A 21962-nucleotide genomic window follows, 5' to 3' on the forward strand; every position below is an offset into this window, starting at 1 on the left:
ACTCAGCAGCTTAAAGTCGCCTCCAACTGGTATCTCATGATCTGGGCATTTATGTGCTCTTGACAGTAGACTTTCTTTGAATGACTCTAGAGCTGTCACAGCAGAATCGGGTCGCCAGTAAAAATGTGCAACAATTAACTTGGTTCCATCTACACCTGTTATACGAGACCAGATGACTTCACTGTCACACTCAACTTCGACCTCACTAGAGAGAACATTTTTATCAACTGCAAATGAACTCTCCCCCTCCTATGGCCTCTAATCTGTCCTTTCGATATACACTCCATGACTTGCTAAATATCTCAGAGCTTTCCACTTCGGGTTTCCCCCAGCTCTTGGTCCCAAGAATAATCTGAACAAAAGAAATTTCCTAGAAGGCAGTAAATTTGGGAACTTTATAATGATTACTTTGCCAGTTCACTGATAAAATTGTGACAGTTCAAGTGTCTTTATTCTGAATGCCGTTTGACTTCCCCTGCTGCATATCAACTGGTCAAGTGTTCATCGGAGCACCTCAAACTACTGCCTAGCCTAAAAAACCTCATGTGCACTCCACAAGTACTCTGCTACCCAAGTAGCTGCTTCCTTTGTTAGTGCACCGATGATCTATCAAGGGGAGTCAAACAAATCCCCAGTTTTATCATCACCGACTTCTGTAATTAATTCTAAACAAACCTGCTTACCTAAGACAAGAATATAATTTTAAAAAAGATAAATAATATTACTGTGTGTTATTTTATACCATTGCTGCAAGAAAGAAATATAATATTCATATTTGTGGAGTTTCCACCCAGAATTAAGTCAGATAATGTTATGATATACAATCCTATAACATAACAGTGGTCTTGCGGTAGTGTTCTCATTCCGCACACGAGGTCCCGGGTTAGATTCCCGGCGGGGTCAGGGATTTTTCCTGCCTCGAGATGACTGGGTGTTGTGTCGTCTTCATCATCATTATCATCCCCATTACGGTCAGAAGAAGGCAATGGCAAACCACATCCACTAGGACCTTGAATAGTACAGCGGTGCGGGTCTCCCGCATCGTCCCCTACACTCCTCGAAGTATGGGACTTCATCATCATCGACCTAAAAATATGAAGAACACCACAGCCTACAATATGACCTCGATCAAAGAGGCTGATATTGTATCTCACCGATCCTGCACTCAGATGTTAGTTCAAGGTCTGACAAAATCACAGTCCTGTGATATGCTGAACCATTTCATTTTCCATCATGAGAGGAGCGCTCGTATGCACAGTTATAGGTATTAATTTGCAGAGGTGATGTTGGTGTACTGAATATCAACTCAAAAATTATCTTCTAAACAAACTCTCTACATAATGTTTCAGAATTCTCATATTTATATTTCTGTCCAAATTCTCATCAACACTGTAGCTGTCATATTACTGGAGTCCCTGCCTCTTGCAGTGGCCTTCCTACAATTTACAGTGCTGTGCAGCTCTACTGGAATAAGATTTTTTAATTAAATTGGTGATCTGATAAGAAGCCAGTTGGTCCAGCAACCTCAAAATCTATTATACTAATACATTAATTTTCTGTTATTTTTTTATGTCATTCCCTTCAAAGTTTCATCTCACTCACATGGGTTCTAGGGGTGTCTTACCCACTTCAGAGAGTTATGTTTATCTGTCACTATTTTCCCATCCACACAAACACAAATAGTTTCCCATCCACACCACCACAAATAGAAGTGTTCAAAGAACCCTTACACGAATAGTAAATGTCCATTACACAAGGGATAAGTACTAAAAAGAGTTTCCTTATTGATGAACATACCTTTACTTGCTTAAGAACTTCAGGTATTCCATTAATAATTAATGTTCCAGCCATCTCTGCATCTGACAAGTAAATTTCAGGTGTGCTCACATAAATGGCAGGCATGAATGGTATTGTCATTGGTTCAGACATAACTCCACCACTTTCAACTGTTAAAATAACATCTCCTTCAAATGTGCTTAAACTCGGAGGTGGATCGTCGGCAGCAAGGATCTCACAAGAATATTCACCTGGAGAGAGAGAAGAATCAAAATAAGAAAACAATAGGGTGAATCAGTGCTCTCTCTCTCTCTCTCTCTCTCTCTCACACACACACACACACACACACACACACACACACACACACACACACCCCAGCACCACCACTCACTCACTCACTCTCTACAAGTACAGCTGACTCTTGATAATTTGACACTCAATAATTTGAAGGGAGAAAAAAAGAAAGAAAGAGATCAATGTGATTTGATCCCTCCAATAACTGGAAATTGCATCAGTGAGAGCATCTTGCCAATACTTCATAATTTGAAATCAGGAATCCCATACACACTATAATTTTAAGTCCCTTACTTCTCTGATTCCCACTGATGTCCCATTACTCCTGTGATTCCCAGGACAGGCTCAGATCCCTGTCGTTTGATTCTCCAACCTAGATAGCATTCAGTCTGCAGTCTGCTTTCTTATTGTGTTGCTGTCAATCAATTTCTCTTGAAACTGGGAAATGTCATGAGTGCCTATCAATTAATAAAATTAGCTTCATATTGAAGCTGTGGGAAGTGGAATTTCGAAAACAGATGTCACAAAATAGTTCGCTGTTTACCATCTACCTTATCAATGATTTAAAAAAAAAAAAAAAAAATAAAGGTTGTGTTACTGGACGAATCTCAGGCACAAGAAGAAAAAGATCATGATAGGGTGAATTTCCCTGTCTTAAGAAATGTTTGCTCAAGTGGATAAATCAGTGTAGGTGACAAAAAATTCCCATGGGTGGTGTCATGCTGAAGGAAAAGGACAAGTCCTTTTCTCAGTATCTCAGCGTTGAAGGGTTTGCAGCAACTAATGGCGGTTCTCACATTTTAAAAAAATGTCACGCCATAATGCTAAATAAAAATCTGTGGAGAGAGTGCCACTGTCAACAGTTTCCATTGTATTGATAGATTTATGAGCTGAAAACTTCTGAATGCCTACGATCCATTCAACATATTCAACACAAACAAAACTCTCCTTTTTTTATAAATGTCTCCCTAATCTCATCCATTCAAAGAAAAAAGTGTCAGGGTGGAAAACTGAGCAAGGATACAATTAATTGTTCTCGTAACCTGTAACTTGGATATGTATTGGAAGTTAAGACCACTTGTAGTAGGGAAACCTGTGAAACTAAACTGTTTCAAAGGAATAATGCTACTTCCCACAACTTATCTCTTGAATCAACAAAACTGTTAAATGAATGGCTGATCCTGGTTAATAGTGATATGGAAAAGGAGAAATACAAAAGTTTACTGTTTTTGCACAACTGCACCATACCTGACAAGCCACCATCCTTAGAGCACATAGAAATTGATTCCCCCCGACCAAACATGACATCGTGATTGCAACTACTGGACCAGTGCATAAAATAAAATCTGAAAACACTTTGCTGCGGAGAAATTGCTTCACTTGTACTGGATATTATTGAAAAGGGTGAGAAGCCAAATTTAATAGATTTGACCACTATAACCATGATCAATAAGGCCTGGAGAAATGTCCGTCCTGCCGCAAGAATTAACAAATTCACTCACCAGAATCAGGGTGTGAACTTCTACACAGCCCACAGTGAGTTAACCTTTGAGGATTTCATTTAGTTGATGTTGACATATGTGTCCATGATGATGAAGTAAAAGATGGTGAATTGTTGGCCTGTCGGGATAAGGATTCCATAGATTGTGCAGAAAACAGCCAACTCCAATCACACTAAGCAAGGTAAGGACATCTGTCCATACCTTACACTCCTATGTGATCAGAATGGAAACAAGTGATCTATTTATCTTAGCTCTCATCACCATTGAAAATTCACATGGCAATGCTCTCTCAAAAGAAAATCACTGATTATTTTTCAAAATAATGGGTAACATACTGATTGATATGTTCTTCATATACTATATGTATTACTTTCCACATTTCTTAAAATAAAAATGAATGTACCTGTGTGTGTACCAGAATTTACTTTCAAACTTTTGTTTATTTAAATTTTTTCCTCCATCCCTCTCGATTATATGAACTTATATTATTTTGAGTCTTGCTAATTTGAACTTTTTTCCTGGTCCCTTGAGTTTCAAATTTTCAGTCAACTGTACATGGATGACTAGTTAGAAAATAGATCTGATACATAAAAGTAGCATGTTCTTCAAACACTTTCTTTCTACTGGTCCATTTTTACACACACTTCTGTCGTATTTACTCATGATTAGTCTGACTCTTATAGGGCAAATTTCTGACGGCTTCACATCAGCCATTTCTTAACTTTTGGACTTTTTATTATAAAATAAAAAAGGCTATACACTCAGCTGTTTTGTTCATTTACACATTTAGGAACAATATAGACTGCATAAAATGGTATTATAATATGATAAGGTAATTTCCATGATGAAAACAACACAAAAAATGTGATTTCTACCTGATCTTTTAAAATGATCCCATCGTACAAATGCTGGTGAATGGTGACCTGTCAGTTTTTTAATTACATGCAATATGATTTAGAAACAAAACATAGGCACAATACAGAAAAAATTGTGTGTACAGAGTACATGCAAGGGAAATGGCTAAGACCCATATCAGGCATGTTCAGTGTGTATAGCCACCTCACATGTACTCAAGAGTAGTTAGCCATCTCAACAGTAACGGGATACTAAGTAAATCAGAGTTTGGATTTCAAAATTTCTATTCCACTGAGACAGCAATATATAATTTCGCTCACCACATAAGAGAGTCTATAAAAATAAAATGTCACCAATAGGAATTTTCTGTGACTTATGCAAAGCTTTCATTGTGTGAACCATGACATTACATTACTGAAATTACAATTCTGTGGTATAAATGGAGCAGCATATGAGTGGCTTAATCATATCCATGGAACAGGAAGAAAAAAGTTTCTTTATATGGTTTAAATGATTTAAGCAAGTTTGCCACTTCATCTAACTAGGGTGAATTACATTACAGGGTTCGATCATGGGTCCCTTTCTGTTCCTGATATATGTGAATGACCTCCCTTCTATCTGAAACAAGAAGCTAAACTGACACTGCTTGCTCACAATACAACCATCATTCTTAATCCAGTAAAATCCAATACGAAACAATACAAATAATGTCTTTGGAAAAGTTACTGATTGGTTTTCTGCAAATGGGCTTGATCTGAACTTTGAAAAAACGCAGTACATCCAATTTTCTACTGCAACGAGTAGAGTTCTTTCAATAAAAATAACACATCAACAGAAGTCAGTAGCCAGGGTAGAGCAGACTAAGTTTTTGGGTGTACATATAGATGAGAATCTTAAAACTGGAAAATTCATATTTTGGATCTCCTAAAGTGACTAGGTTCACCACCTTTTGCAATCATAACAATTGCCCCTTTTGAGGATATAGAAATTAGTAAGCTAATATACTTTACATACTTTCACTCTCTGATGTCATACAGAATAATATTTTGAGGTAACTCAACACTTAGGAAAATGGATTCACTGCTCAAAAGAAGCTGGTCAGAATGATGTGTGTGGCTCACAACAACACATCTTGTAGGCCTCACAGTACATTTATTCAAAAATGAAATTTGTTCTCAACAACATGGACCAGTTTAAAAACAACAATGACATTCATGGTTATAATACAAGAAGAAAGAAAGATTTACACTATCCTCTACTTAATCAATATTTGGCACAGATAGGGGTGAAATATGCTGTTGTAAAACTTCCCAATAAACTACCAGATGAAATAAAATGTCTGACAGAAAGCAGTAAGTGCTTCAAAAGAAAACAGAAATCATCTCTCCTTGACAACTTCTTCTACACCACTGCTGAATTCTTGAGTAGGATTAAATAAATCCATAGGTATTATAATATATATGCATTTTGTGCCATTTAAGGGAATAGGGTAGGTAATTAAAAAATTAAGCTTAAAAAAAACTTGATTCAGCTGTGCATTTCTTATGCACTTGACATGTTCCACATAATGGTTACCATGAGATTGAGCAATATAACATGTAACTAACAAACTGTGGCAACACTTTTGAACCATTAATGCCAATGTTGGGTAATAGCGACAACATATCATCATACCAGCAATACTTACTTATGCACAACACTGGAAATTAATACCAATTAAACATTATATATGAAAGTATAGGATGTAGACAGCAATCACAAAATATGTATATATATCATTCAGTTGTAGTCAGACGTTCCAAAAAGTAAAAATTATCTATATAAAGTAACATTCTAAATATGTTAAGCAACTGACATCAACTTCATACAGGTAGTGTTCAAAACAATTCAAATAGATGAAACACTATTATGAGAAGGAAATTTGCTACTCACCATATAGCAGAGATGCTGAATCGCAGATGGGCACAACAAAAAGGCTCTCACAGTTATAGCTTTCGGCCATTAAAGCCTTCAACAACAATAGACAGACAGACGTATGTGTGTATAACTGCAAGAGCCTTTTTGTTGTGCCTATCTGCGACTCAGCCTCTCTGCTATATAGTGAGTAGCAACTTTCCTTCTCATAATATTGTTGCATTCCATCCTGGATTTTTCAAAAAGAAGAAAGGTGCAATGGAAATAAAACAAGCAGAAGCAAGAGTTTTGTTCCTGGAAAAGAAAATAAGAGACGCACAGAATCAAAATATTCCAAGCATTCAGAGTCTTGTACAAATTTAACTGATAACAATGCTTCAGATGCGTAACTGAAGACGATGACATTGAATGCTTATTTTGCAGTGGTCCTTTTTCTTGCAAGGAAAATACCACAATTCAGCTTCATGTCCCCATACATGGCATTGTGTCACAGGTGACAAGTAGTGTGTTGGCTGAGTGGGAAAGGAAGTGGACAGAAGTGGTCAACAACAAACTGCACTCAGTGACTCCAACCATTTGTCCATGGCACACATCCTTTAGAATTCCCCAAAAGGACAAAGTGGTCTTCACTTGAATCATATCAGACACTACCCAATGATGCAAGCTTACGCTTGTGGCATGAAGTCCTACTGGACAGCAGTGTTTTGGCATCCACCTCAAAGTACACCAGGTTTTAACATCTTTTGTTTTGTATTCTTACAGGAGAAACACTTTTGGAATAACTAGGAACAGACCCTCAATTTATGTAATGACAATAGCAAAAAAAGTAAGTTGATATTTTGTGTGGCGTCAGGAATCCTGCCGAATTTAACTGGATTGAGGTTTTAAAGTGTTTTTGATTGGCTGGCTGCTCCTGTAAGTTCTGCTATCGACCACCCATCGTACTGCCTACTACAGTTTTATTAAGTCATTTAATGTGTGACAACAGTACAGATATATCTACTGGAGATTAAATATGAAATTTTTCTTTACTGTAGCTGTAGTTATATGGCCTTTGCCGTTCCTTTTACGAAGAGTAACTACTCATTCACCAGTAGCATGATCTTGTGAAAGGTCTCTGATGACAATGCTTTTTAGAGCCCAACAATTTTAAAACCATCAGTCCATTTCTATGAAGACTAACATAGATAAATGGGCACAGTATATGGGCTGTTATGCTTACACTCCCGAAGAATGTTAACTTGAAAAAGAGCTTTTGTTTCCCTGACTGCAACTCTCTTGCACAATAAATGTAGAAAATGTTGGAAGAGGCAGTAAGGAAGAGAACATTATTATTTCAGGATCTACCTGTTCTTATAATTGGGTATATTAAGTATTTGATCTCACTGTCTCATATTAGGACATCATTTCTATATCAAATAAAAGCGACTTGTTTGTGCTTTACCCAAATTTACAAGTATTAAGTTTCAAGAAGCACATAATAAATATAAATTAAAGTATATTGATTTCACATAATTTCCAGTTAATAAACATTCATTCATATCAAGTGATGTAGCATTAAGTGGAGTCATGTGAGCCAAGAAAAGTTTCACATCAGGGATGAGGCTAGTATGAGATCCATCCACCCTTGGAATGAATTATCAGCCTCATTCAATGATGCATCAAGGCGGTTAGCCTCAGAAAATATGTCTCATCACCCGCAAGACTCTCCAATGTATCTAACATTAGGTCCAATAGTTGGTCAGGTGTCAGGTGCTAATACTTCGTTTTGACACACAAATTTTCAATGGGATTCAAGTTTGTCACTAAAACAGGCCAGCTGATCAGGTCGGCAAAGCATATTGGGGAAGCTATTGCTGCACGATTCAATTCCTGTGAAACGGTGAGTGGTCCTAACAGAAATGGATCACTCCATTGAGATAACGCTTCCTCACACTCGTCACTGCAGCACATTTTATGATGTACACATTCTAATAGGCAGTGAAATGACCATTAATTTGATGAACTATCCCTGCCCCATCTGATGACATTACCTCCAGCACAAGACTATCCTCCATCACTTTATAAACTCATCTGAAAAGATGATGTGGTGCCAGTTATGGTCTACATTCACTTCAGCGAAAGTAAGCATATTAAGTTTGTGATAATCACAGAAGACCTCTTTATGAGCAGCATCCTGGGAGTAGATATGAAAGGTTTGCAAACATCAGGGAAACTGGTCTCATTCTTGAATCGGACAGTGTTTAAAAACTGATGTTCTATACTCGTGTAAATTAACAAGTTGTCTACCTGAAGCGTCACTTTTACTAAGCCCAACTCCCGAAGCCGGCTTATTACCCCTCTCTCACACACCATCTTCTCCACTTCTGGCCAAAGCAAGGCTGAATGCTGCACCTGGCTGTCACTTCACGAGCACTGAAACCACTGTATAGAACAAGAGCCAGGTCACTCTCTCATGGCCGACGTCTGCTGAGACGTCCTGGCAGTCAATGACTTTCTGTCATATGCCCATCTGCGGAACAGTGTGTCATTACATATGCCACACGCTGGCTATATTTTTGTTATGCTTGCAACACTGTTAAAAAAAATCACGTGGTACTGAGAGGATGCAAACCCTACTTACTTCTGAGGGATTCCATAGCCTCAAACACTGCCACGTGGCTACCACATAACCATTCAGACACGCTCTCTCTCTCTCTCTCTCTCTCTCTCTCTCTCTCTCTCTCTCTCTCTCTCTCTCTCTCTCTCTCTCTTTGATAGAGCCAGAAACATCTTGGCTTTTCAAGCAGATAAAAGTAAGTGTTACAACATATATCTAAAACAATATGTCGTGATTATATGCACCAATCACAGAAATTTAAAAATGACTATAGGCAAAATTGTTATAATAAGACAGGGACAAACATATCGCTAAAGGAGTGTTACTTGTACTGCTGCTGCTGCTGTTGTCACTGTGTGTCATGTTATCACTGGTGCAAGCTATATACAATTGACGGTATCAGAGCTCATCAAGACTCGAACAGAATTGTGTTGAGAACTGCACATGTGCATAAATTATCTTTACTAGTAATAAATGTGTAAAACTGTCATGTCTGCCTGCATGTCTTAGAACATGCCCATACCCAAAGCTAGTAGATGACTTTTCCTGGGGTTTTCGTAGGTAATTTGAGCATAGTTTGGGGCTCTGTACAGGCTTTCGTTGATCAAAATCAGATCATGGAAAAAGAAGATATCATGATTTAACGCTTTGCTAAAACATTGTCTGTCAAAACATGCTGGTCACCAAAGTTACTAGTCAGATTTTTATGGAGATTTCACTGTTACCTTCAACAAGGCTATGTATAGGCTATGTTTTCATCAAAATTGGATCAATAATAATAATAATAGTAATAGTAATAATATTCAGAATAAGAAGAAAATACAGTAATGGACTCAAACATCCCAGAGGAAACAAACAAAGAACAACACTCATCAATTAAACAATCAGAGGAAAACGAAACCTTAAGGCAGCCACCAGAACAAGCACAAATAGAACACGAAGTGGCACACATGTTAGATATAGAAGAAAAATTTCAGCTGACATATATAGAATACAAAGACACAAATACAGACATTAGACCATTCTTGCATAGACCACCAAATAACCCACAAGTCGAAACAACAACAACAACTATCAACACAATCATACACAACGAAATAAATGAAAATACAACTATGGAAGAGTTTCAACTACTGATTTATATAGGAGCACTCACTACACTAAATATATACACTAGGCAGAGATCAGAACCAACCAACACACAGAAGAAACTCACAAAACCAGCATGGCAACACAGGCTACAGATCAGAATAGAAAAACTGAGAAAAGACATCGGACAGCTAACCCAATTTATAAGAAACGAAATATCAGACAAAAAACGAAAAGGGTTAAGTAAAATCTCACAACAAGAAGTGATGAGCAATTAGATGAAAAGAAGCAGAAATTACAAGCATTGGCCAAACGACTTAGGAGATACAAAAAAAGTGAAAATACACTCCTGGAAATGGAAAAAAGAACACATTGACACCGGTGTGTCAGACCCACCATACTTGCTCCGGACACTGCGAGAGGGCTGTACAAGCAATGATCACACGCACGGAACGGCGGACACACCAGGAACCGCGGTGTTGGCCGTCGAATGGCGCTAGCTGCGCAGCATTTCTGCACCGCCGCCGTCAGTGTCAGCCAGTTTGCTGTGGCATACGGAGCTCCATCGCAGTCTTTAACACTGGTAGCATGCCGCGACAGCGTGGACGTGAACCATATGTGCAGTTGACGGACTTTGAGCGAGGGCGTATAGTGGGCATGCGGGAGGCCAGGTGGACGTACCGCCGAATTGCTCAACACGTGGGGCATGAGGTCTCCACAGTACATCGATGTTGTCGCCAGTGGTCGGCGGAAGGTGCACGTGCCCGTCGACCTGGGACCGGACCGCAGCGATGCACGGATGCACGCCAAGACCATAGGATCCTACGCAGCGCCGTAGGGGACCACACCGCCACTTCCCAGCAAATTAGGGACACTGTTGCTCCTGGGGTATCGGCGAGGACCATTCGCAACCGTCTCCATGAAGCTGGGCTACGGTCCCGCACACTGTTAGGCCGTCTTCCGCTCACGCCCCAACATCGTGCAGCCCGCCTCCAGTGGTGTCGCGACAGGCGTGAATGAAGGGACGAATGGAGACGTGTCATCTTCAGCGATGAGAGTCGCTTCTGCCTTGGTGCCAATGATGGTCGTATGCGTGTTTGGCCCCATGCAGGTGAGCCCCACAATCAGGACTGCATACGACCGAGGCACACAGGGCCAACACCCGGCATCATGGTGTGGGGAGCGACCTCCTACACTGGCCGTACACCTCTGGTGATCGTCGAGGGGACAATGAATAGTGCACGGTACATCCAAACCGTCATCGAACCCATCGTTCTACCATTCCTAGACCGGCAAGGGAACTTGCTGTTCCAACAGGACAATGCACGTCCGCATGTATCCCGTGCCACCCAACGTGCTCTAGAAGGTGTAAGTCAACTACCCTGTCCAGCAAGATCTCCGGATCTGTCCCCCATTGAGCATGTTTGGGACTGGATGAAGCGTCGTCTCACATGGTCTGCACGTCCAGCACGAACGCTGGTCCAACTGAGGCGCCAGGTGGAAATGGCATGGCAAGCCGTTCCACAGGACTACATCCAGCATCTCTACAATCGTCTCCATGGGAGAATAGCAGCCTGCATTGCTGCGAAAGGTGGATATACACTGTACTAGTGCCGACATTGTGCATGCTCTGTTGCCTGTGTCTATGTGCCTGTGGTTCTGTCAGTGTGATCATGTGATGTATCTGACCCCAGGAATGTGTCAATAAAGTTTCCCCTTCCTGGGACAATGAATTCACGGTGTTCTTATTTCAATTTCCAGGAGTGTTGAAGGAAACAAAACCAAACATTCAACACAAACCAAAAGAAATTTTACCAGACAATAGGTAACACATACAATAAAATAGACAATCCACCAAACATAACAGACAAGCAACACTTCTGGAGCAACATATGGTCAAAACCGGTACAACATAACAGGCATGCACGGTGGATACAAGCAGAAACAGACACATCTACGTCTACATTTATACTCCGCAAGCCACCCAACAGTGTGTGGTGGAGGGCACTTTACGTGCCACTGTCATTACCTCCCTTTCCTGTTCCAGTCTGTCTGAAAGCCTCCATGTGCACTCTAATCTCTCTAATTTTACATTTGTGATCTCCTTGGGAGGTATAAGTAGGGGGAAGCAATATATTCGATACCTCATCCAGAAACGCACCCTCTCCAAACCTGGCGAGCAAGCTACACCGCGATGCAGAGCGCCTCTCTTGCACAGTTTGCCACTTGAGTTTGTTAAACATCTCCATAACACTATCACGGTTACCAAAAAACCCTGTGACGAAACGCGCCGCTCTTCTTTGGATATTCTCTATCTCCTTCGTCAACCCAATCTGGTACGGATCCCACACTGATGAGCAATACTCAAGTATAGGTCGAACGAGTGTTTTGTAAGTCACCACCTTTATTGATGGACTACATTTTCTAAGGACTCTCCCAATGAATCTCAACCTGGTACCCGCCTTACCAACAATTAATTTTATATGATAATTCCACTTCAAATCGTTCCGCACGCATACTCCAAGATATTTTACAGAAGTAACTGCTACCAGTGTTTGTTCCACTATCATATAATCATACAATAAAGGATACTTCTTTCTATGTATTCGCAATACATTAAATTTGTCTATGTTAAGGGTCAGTTGCCACTCCCTGCACCCAGTGCCTATCCGCTGCAGATCTTCCTGCATTTCGCTACAATTTTCTAATGCTGCAACTTCTCTGTATACTACAGCATCATCCGCAAAAAGCTGCATGGAACTTCCGACACTATCTACTACGTCATTTATATATATTGTGAAAAGCAATGGTCCCATAACACTCCCCTGTCGCACTCCAGAGGTTACTTTAACGTCTGTAGATGTCTCTCCATTGATAACAACATGCTATGTTCTGTTTGCTAAAAACTCTTCAATCCAGCCACACAGCTGGTCTGATATTCCGTAGGCTCTTACTTTGTTTATCAGGCGACAGTGTGGAACTGTATCGAACACCTTCCGGAAGTCAAGAAAAATAGCATCTACCTGGGAGCCTGTATCTAATATTTTCTGAGTCTCATGAACAAAAAAAGTGTGTTGGGTCTCACACGATCGCTGTTTCCGGAATCCATGTTGATTCCTACACAGTAGATTCTAGGTTTCCAAAAATGACATGATACTCGAGCAAAAAACATGTTCTAAAATTCTACAACAGATCAACGTCAGAGATATAAGCCTATAGTTTTGCGCATCTGCTCGACGACCCTTCTTGAAGACTGGGACTACCTGTGCTCTTTTCCAATCATTTGGAACCTTCCGTTCCTCTAGAGACTTGCGGTACACGGCTATTAGAAGGGGGGCAAGTTCTTTCGCGTACTCTGTGTAGAATCGAAATGGTATCCCGTCAGGTCCAGTGGACTTTCGTCTGTTAAGTGATTCCAGTTGCTTTTCTATTCCTTCGACACTTATTTCAATGTCAGCCATTTTTTCGTTTGTGCGAGGATTTAGAGAAAGAACTGCAGTGCCGTCTTCCTCTGTGAAACAGCTTTGGAAAAAGGTGTTTAGTATTTCAGCTTTACGCATGTCATCCTTTGTTTCAATGCCATCATCATCCCGGAGTGTCTGGATATGCTGTTTCGAGCCACTTACTGATTTAACGTAAGACCAGAACTTCTTAGGATTTTCTGCCAAGTCGGTACATAGAATTTTACTTTCGAATTCAATGAACGCTTTACGCATAGCCCTCCTTACACTAACTTTGACATCGTTTAGCTTCTGTTTGTCTGAGAGCTTTTGGCTGCGGTTAAACTTGGGAGTGAAGCTCTCTTTGCTTTCGCAGTACATACAAGATGATACCACAAATGCCTGAAGTGATAATTTTGGAACATGAAGTCACCCGAGCAATTAATTCTACGCACAATTGGAAAGCCCCTGTGAAAGATAAAATAGCAAATTTCTGGCTAAAGAAGTCACCTCAACACATTCACATCTAACTAAATTATTTAACAGTAACATTGCAGACCCATACACATTCCCTGATACACTCACACACGGAATAACTTATCTGAAACCTAAAAATCAAGCAGACAAAGCAAACCCAGCTAAATATCGCCCCATAACATGTTTACCAACAATATACAAAATATTAACTTCAGTAATTACACAGAATTTAATAATACATACAACACAGAACAAAGTTATAAATTAAGAATAAAAAGGCTGTTGCAAAAGAGCACGGGGATGTAAAGAGCAACTGATAATAGATGCAGAGGTGACATATCAAGCTAAAACTAAACAAAGGTCACTACACTACACATACATTGATTACCAAAAAGCTTTTGATAGTGTAGCCCACTCATGGTTACTACAAATATTGGAAATATACAAAGTAGATCCTAAATTGATACAGTTCCTAAACATACTAATGAAAAATTGGAAAACCACACTCAATATCCAAACAAGTTCAAATAATATCACATTACAGCCAATACAGTTTAAGTGTGGAATATACCAAGGAGACTCATTACGTCCTTTCTGGTTCTGCCTTGCTCTGAACCCACTATCCAATATGCTAAATAATACAAATTATGGATACAATATTACTGGAACATACCAACAAAAAAATCACACATTTGTATACATCGATGATCTAAAACTACTGGCAGCAACAAATCAACAACTCAGCCAATTACTAAAGATAACACAAGTATTCAGCAATGATATAAATATGGCTTTTGGAACAGACAAATGTAAGAAAAATAGCATAGTCAAGGGAAAACACACTAAACAAGAAGATTACATATTGGATAACCACAGCGACTGCATAGAAGCGATGGAAAAAACAGATGCCTATAAATATCTAGGATATAGACAAAAAATAGGAATAGATAACATAAATATTAAAGAAGAACTAAAAGAAAATTATACGGAAAAGACTAACAAAAATACTGAAAACAGAATTGACAGCAAGAAACAAGACAAAAGCCATAACTACTTATGCTATACCAACATTGACCTACTCATTTGGAGTAGTGAAATGGAGTAACACAGACCTAGAAGCACTCAATACACCTACACGATCACAATGCCACAAATATAGAATACATCACATACATTCAGTAACAGAAAGATTCACATTAAGCAGAAAGGAAGGAGGAAGGCGATTTATCGACATAAAAAACCTACATTATGGACAGGTAGACAATTTAAGAAAATTCTTTATAGAACGAGCATAAACTAGCAAAATACACAAAGCAATCACTCATATAAATACATTGGCTACACCATTGCAATTTCATAACCACTTCTCCAACCCTTTAGATCACGTAACATCAACAGAGACAAAGAAAGTAAATTGGAAAAAGAAAACACTACATGCCAAGCAGCCATATTTTCTAACATGGCCACACATCGATCAAGACGCATCCAACACATGCCTAATAAAATGCAATGTATACAGTGAGAAGGAAGGATTAATGATTGCAATACAGGATCAAAGAATAAACACCATATATTACAGCAAGCCTAGAATTAAAGATCCCAATACCACAACAGATAAATCCAGACTTTGCAAACAACAAATAGAAACAGTAGATCACATCACAAGCGGATGTACAATACTAGCAAATACAGAATACACCAGAAGACATGACAATGTAGCAAAAATAATACATCAAAAACTTGCCATACAACATAAACTAATAAAACAAGCCGTTCCCACATACAAGTATGCACCACAAAATGTACTGGAGAATGATGAATACAAATTATACTGGAACAGAACCATTATAACAGATAAAACACCACCACATAACAAACCTGGCATCATACTCACCAATAAAAAGAAGAAATTAACAAAACTAATCGAAATATCTATACCCAATACAACAAATATACAGAAGAAAACAGGAGAAAAAATTGAAAAATACATCCAACTGGCTGAGGAAGTCAAGGACATGTGGCATCAGGATAAAGTTGACATTATACCAATTGTACTATCAACTACATGAGTCATACCAAGCAATATCCACCAGTACATCAACACAATACAGCTACATCCAAACGTAGATATACAACTACAGAAATCTGTAATTATTGATACATGTTCAATTACCCGAAAGTTCCTAAATGCAATGTAACATATACCGTACAGTTAAAAGGAAGTGACACTTGATCAAGGTCCGAATCACTTTCCATTTTTAACCAGACTTAACGTCTGAGAAATAGTAATAATATATTATATAATAATAATAATAATAATAATAATAATAATAATAATAATAATAATAATATATTATAAAAATGTATGTATATTTGGGGAGCAAAATAACTGATGATGGTCGAAGTAGAGAGGATATAAAATGTAGACTGGCAATGGCAAAGAAAGCAATTCTGAAGAAGAAAATTTTTTTAACATCGAGTGTAGATTTAAGTGACAGAAAGTCGTTTCTGAAAGTATTTGTATGGAGTGTAGCCATGTATGGAAGTGAAACATGGACGATAACTAGTTTGGACAAAAATGGAATAGAAGCTTTCAAAATGTGGTGCTACAGAAGAATGCTGAAGATTAGATGGGTAGATCACGTAACTAATGAGGAGGTGCTGAATAGGATTGGGGAGAAGAGGAGTTTCTCACACAACTTGACTAGAAGACATGTTCTGAGGCATCAAGGGATCACAAATTTAGTATTGGAGGGCAGCGTAGAGGGTAAAAATTGTAGAGGGAGACCAAGAGATGAATATACTAAGCAGATTCAGAGGGATGTAGGTTGCAGTAGGTACTGGGAGATGAAGAAGCTTGCACAGGATAGAGTAGCGTGGAGAGCTGCATCAAACCAGTCTCAGGACTGAAGACCACAACAACATGTTTATATGTTCCACATCTCCTCCAAAACCACAGAACCAATTTCAACCAAGCTCGGTACATATATCACTTAATGTCAGCAATGAATTGTTGTGGCGGTAAGAACCACTTACCTATCAAAGGTTGGCCAGACTGTGTGTGTGTGTGTGTGTGTGTGTGTGTGTGTGTGTGTGTGTGTTTTATCCATTCTGATGAAGACCTGTTTGTCCAAAAGCATTGTTTGACAGTCTTTTTGTTGTGCCTATCTGCACTCAGCATCATCCTCTTCATAATATTGCATTATTTATTACCTAATGTACACACTGCATAATGTAGAGCTACTACGCGCAATATCCAGTGACAGAGAACTTGGTGACTTGCAACAAACTTCACACTTAATTTCAAAGCTTTACAAAACTTTTTCTCACTGACTACATGCCAAAAATGATGAATGGAAAAGAGTTTATCACATACTATGTTTTGGCCGTTCATGCAGTAAAACTATCACATCAGCCATGATGTCATGATGTTTATAGTTATTGTTTGTTTTTTCTTTTTTTTTACTTACATTTAACAGACAGTATCCACATATACTGCTGAATGTACCTACACAGTTATATCATTGAATGGCACACGGTTCTGGAGATATGAGAGGAGGAGGAGGAGGAGATGGACATAGAGAGGGGGAGGAGGAGATGGACATAGAGAGGGGGAGGAGAAGTTGGACAGAGAAAGGGAAAAGGAGGAGACTGACAGGAAGATGGGGAGGTGGAGATAGGCAGGGAGAGGGGGAGTAGCAGATGGACAAAGAGAAGGGCAAGATGAGATGAGCAAGGAGTGGGGTGAAGGAGGTGGGGGTGGGAGAGAGACTAAGAGAACTGAAATAAATACATACCAGAGCAAGACCAAGTACTCAGCTAGTACAAAGTAAGTACTTTAAAACTCGAGTAACATATAAAAAAGAAAAGCACATTTATAGTACATTATTTCAATGTTTAACAAAGTCAGGACAATCTTTTGCTGCCTTAAACAGATTCCCATTGGGGTCACTATAAAGAGCAACAGCCTCACTTCAAAATGTGATCTACAGTTTCTCTTCACAACCACAGTGGCTCACAAGGAAACCTATGTTTCTCTATGTTTATCTTTTACATCCATACATTAGAGCTCAAAGTTTCCATCTTTTACTGACACTTCAAATCCTGGTAGAAGATTTTTAGTTGACAGCTACCAATCCATTAAGAACATAGCAGTTTATCTTCCAGACAGGAATCTCTGGAATGGTGGGGGAGTTTGCAAGCTTTCAGTTGTAAATGGATAAGATCATATCCGAGTAGTAGAAGAAACAAAATGAAAAGTCATACGTCACTGTTGGTTCACAGGCCACAAAATATATGTTCAGTGACCATAATGGAAAGGTTTTCTTTCTTCAAGTACAACTTTCAGTTAAAAAGTGTCTTAAGAGAATCTGTTCACCTAGAGAGAGAGGGAAAGTGTGAAACCTAGTTCAATTTGGAAGGGTTGTGACTTCCATGAGACACTAGAAAGACCTGGCATTTAAGCCAGCCCATTGTCACAAAATTTGGTGTTCAGGAACTTCAAGCTACCACCTGTTACCTATCTATCCAAATACTGGAGGTGAAAGTTTCTTAAACTACAAGGATTTTAATAGATTCCCCAAGAGTCAGGCACCCATGGATATATACAAACTAGCAACATCAGCAACATAGGTGAGTACATTTATGCAGTGAGATTGTTTGTGACTTATTTGGCATAGCTCGCAGACCTCTGGCTGCAACATCTCAGCTACTGTCCAAGGATGCAATACGTTCCAGACAACAAACTTGGACTTAAGCAATCTCTAATGTCTAAATATTTCATTTAAGGCTATGTCATGTAGTTCAGCACAGCATTACCAAATTGGACAACCATACTGCTATAGTGATGTGCAAGCAAGAAGACAAGCTTCTGGTACCTTCTATGAAGCAAGGTACAAAGTGTATTTTGTAGCAGCATCAGTGTGCTCTCTGTCTTTGTCCCACACTGCACTTTCCAGTCACTGCCTTCTCTGAACTTGCAACACTGGTGTAAGCACCATATTGGACCACTGTTTCTACTCCTGACTCTTTTTAGAAAAATCTATATGCTCAGAAAACTATCACTGTCACTTCTTAATGTAATACTTCTTGTTTTCTGCCTTTATACCATCTAACTACATTCGTCATACGTAAACTAAATCCCATTCACTTACAGTTTTCTTGTTGCTTGCTCCTTATTTAAGAGGAAGGGACAGACTTCTGTTTTTAAATGATTAGCCTTCCACTCATTTGCATTACCGTATCTACAGCTTCATTGAAAATGTTTCACAGTTTTCTTCCTATATTTTCAAATTTATTTCTCAGAGTAGCAATGTGATGATATAGGATGCTTCTTGTGTAATATGAAGAAGGTTCATCACTTGTATATAGACAGGAAACAATTAAGGACAGCATACCTCTGAGAGGCTCATTTCTTCAGTTTCTCCAATGGCTACACCAGCTTTAAAATCAACAAGGAATTTTCTTTTACAAAGAAGGTGCCAGACCAGTTTAGACAGCTTTCAATCTGTTGTCATCTTATGACATCCCTTCCACTATTTTTGTTTTGTTTACTACTTCAACAGTTCAGAAGTTTAGTTATCAGGTACTTCAAAGAGTGTAGTTTCACAGCATCCCCATTTAACTACTCTGACTGCACGCCTAAGCCAATGAGCCCTAATGATAACAAAACTAATGCTTTCACTTCAGAAAAAAACACCTTTGAATTAAGGATGCTGTATCTACACCTACACACATACTCCACAAGCCACCATATGGTGTATGCTAAAGGGTACATTGTACCACTACTGCTCATTTCCTTTACTGTTCCACTTGCAAATAAATCAAGGGAAAAAGAAATAAAATTCCTAATTTTCTTATCTTATCTTCAAGACCCCATGTAAAATGTACATTGAAGCAGTGGAATCATTCTATAATCAGCTTCAAATGCTGGTTTTGTAAATTTTCTCAACAGTGTTTCACGAAAAGAATGCTGTCTTCCCAGGGATTCTCCATAGTACTCGTGTGTTGATCAAATCTACCAGTAACAAACCTAATAGCCCATCTCTGATTGCTTTGATGTCTTCCATCAATATGACCTGGTGGGAGCCCACACACTCGAGCAATACTCAAAAATAGGCTTCAGAAGTGTTGCATACACAATCTCCTTAAAAGATGAATCACAATTTCCTAAAATTCTCCCAATGAACTGAAGTCGACCATTTGCCCTCACTACAATCACCATTATGAGCCCGTTCCATTTCATATTACTTTCCAATATTACACCTATATATTTATTCAATGTTTAAAAATTACTAAGATCTGTTTTTTTCATATTTTAGGTATATTACAGGAACAAATCCAACTGAAAACAATTTTTGCTCTTCATGCCCAGGACCAAATGTTGTCGTCCAGGCACACTGATTTTTTGTTCTTGCCTTTACCTTTTCTCTTCTTTTTTCCTGGCCTTTATCTATGTCTTCATGGGGTCAGCATGTCAATTTGGATTTGGTACTGTTAGTGTTAGAAGGCAACAGATACCCTTCCTGCCACCACCTCCCCACTCCTCAGGATGGAATTTGTACACCCTTTCTGTCTGTGACTAGTGTCACCCTATGCAAAAGTGTTAGAATGTTTTCAAAAAGTTTTTCAATCATGTAACTGAGACAGGACATGAGTACTAGCTCAATATTGACCTAGTCAGAGGTGGGAAATGGTCTATAAACCACTTCCAAGCAGGCCAGCGCACCAGCCCTCATCATTAATCTGGCAGGCAGATTTGATCTGGAGTAGACGCACCTCCCTAAATGCCAGAAGCTGTGTGCTAATGTGCACAACTGTCCAGGTGGGTTTTCTGTTGCTCTTATCTACAGCATTATTCAGTTCACTCATTGTAAGTGGCTGTAAATAAAAATTAGGTTGCCATTAAACTTGTTTATCTGGATTTTCAATGAAGTCGTCCTAATGTGTATAAGATCACAGCTAAGGTGATAAACAGGCTTAACCTACAATTTTTATCTAAATAGTATGTTCAGATCTGACTTAAATCATCGCTTTATTCAAAAAGCTAAGCACTTAAAACACACCCATTTTTGCAATAAAAAACATTCCCTTTATTTTCGCAATATGCAAGAAAGTTCTGAGTAAAGAATTTATGGTTTGATTATTATCATAAAAACTATTTAGCATCTAATTAAATTTGTTGAGTGATTAAAACTGTGCTAGAATAGGTCGCGAACTGTAACCCCTGCCTTTCAAGCCCATCCTTGTCATTCCAGTTACTTATTTATGAGGTTGTGTGCGATCATGCGAGGGGGAGGACAAAAATATGGAAATATCCAAAACACAACACATTACTGTGCCTAACACAGAGTACAAAACCTGTTGGCATTTAAAGCAGCTTCCAGTCACCTTGGAATGGATAAATAGAGGTCATGCTTGGTGTTGTTGTTGTTGTTGTTGTTGTTGTCTTCAGTCCTGAGACTGGTTTGATGCAGCTCTCCATGCTACTCTATCCTGTGCAAGCTTCTTCATCCCCCAGTACCTACTGCAATCTACATCCTTCTGAATCTGCTTAGTGCATTCATCTCTTGGTCTCCCTCTACGGTTTTTACCCTCCACACTGCCCTCCAATACTAAATTTGTGATCCCTTGATGCCTCAGAACATGTCCTACCAACTTATCGTCCATGTTTCACTTCCATACATGGCTACGCTTCATACAATTACTTTCAGAAATGACTTCCTGACACGTAAATCTGTACTCGATGTTAACAAATTTCTCTTCTTCAGAAACGCTTTCCTTGCCGTTGCCAGTCTTCATTTGATATCTTCTCTACTTCGACCATCATCAGTTATTTTGCTCCCCAAATAGCAAAAATCCTTTACTACTTTCAGTGTCTCATTTCCTAATCTAATTCCCTCAGCATCGCCCGACTTAATTCAACTACATTCCATTATCCTCGTTTTGCTTTTGTTGATGTTCATCTTATACCCTCCTTTCATGACACTGTCATTCCGTTCAATTGCTCTTCCAAGT

The 21962-nt window shown here is 39.0% G+C and overlaps 1 protein-coding gene across 1 annotated transcript in view; it reads right to left on the reverse strand.

Moving 5' to 3' along the window:
* LOC126272402 (nuclear pore membrane glycoprotein 210-like) overlaps positions 1-21962 on the reverse strand; it is a 242236-nt gene that overhangs the window by 55528 nt on the left and 164746 nt on the right. The window contains exon 11 of the mRNA XM_049975230.1: positions 1798-2027. Coding sequence (XP_049831187.1) covers positions 1798-2027 — 230 coding nt within the window. The remainder of the gene's footprint in view (positions 1-1797; positions 2028-21962) is intronic.

This window comes from Schistocerca gregaria, chromosome 5 (assembly GCF_023897955.1).
Source record: "Schistocerca gregaria isolate iqSchGreg1 chromosome 5, iqSchGreg1.2, whole genome shotgun sequence".
NCBI lineage: Eukaryota > Metazoa > Arthropoda > Insecta > Orthoptera > Acrididae > Schistocerca > Schistocerca gregaria.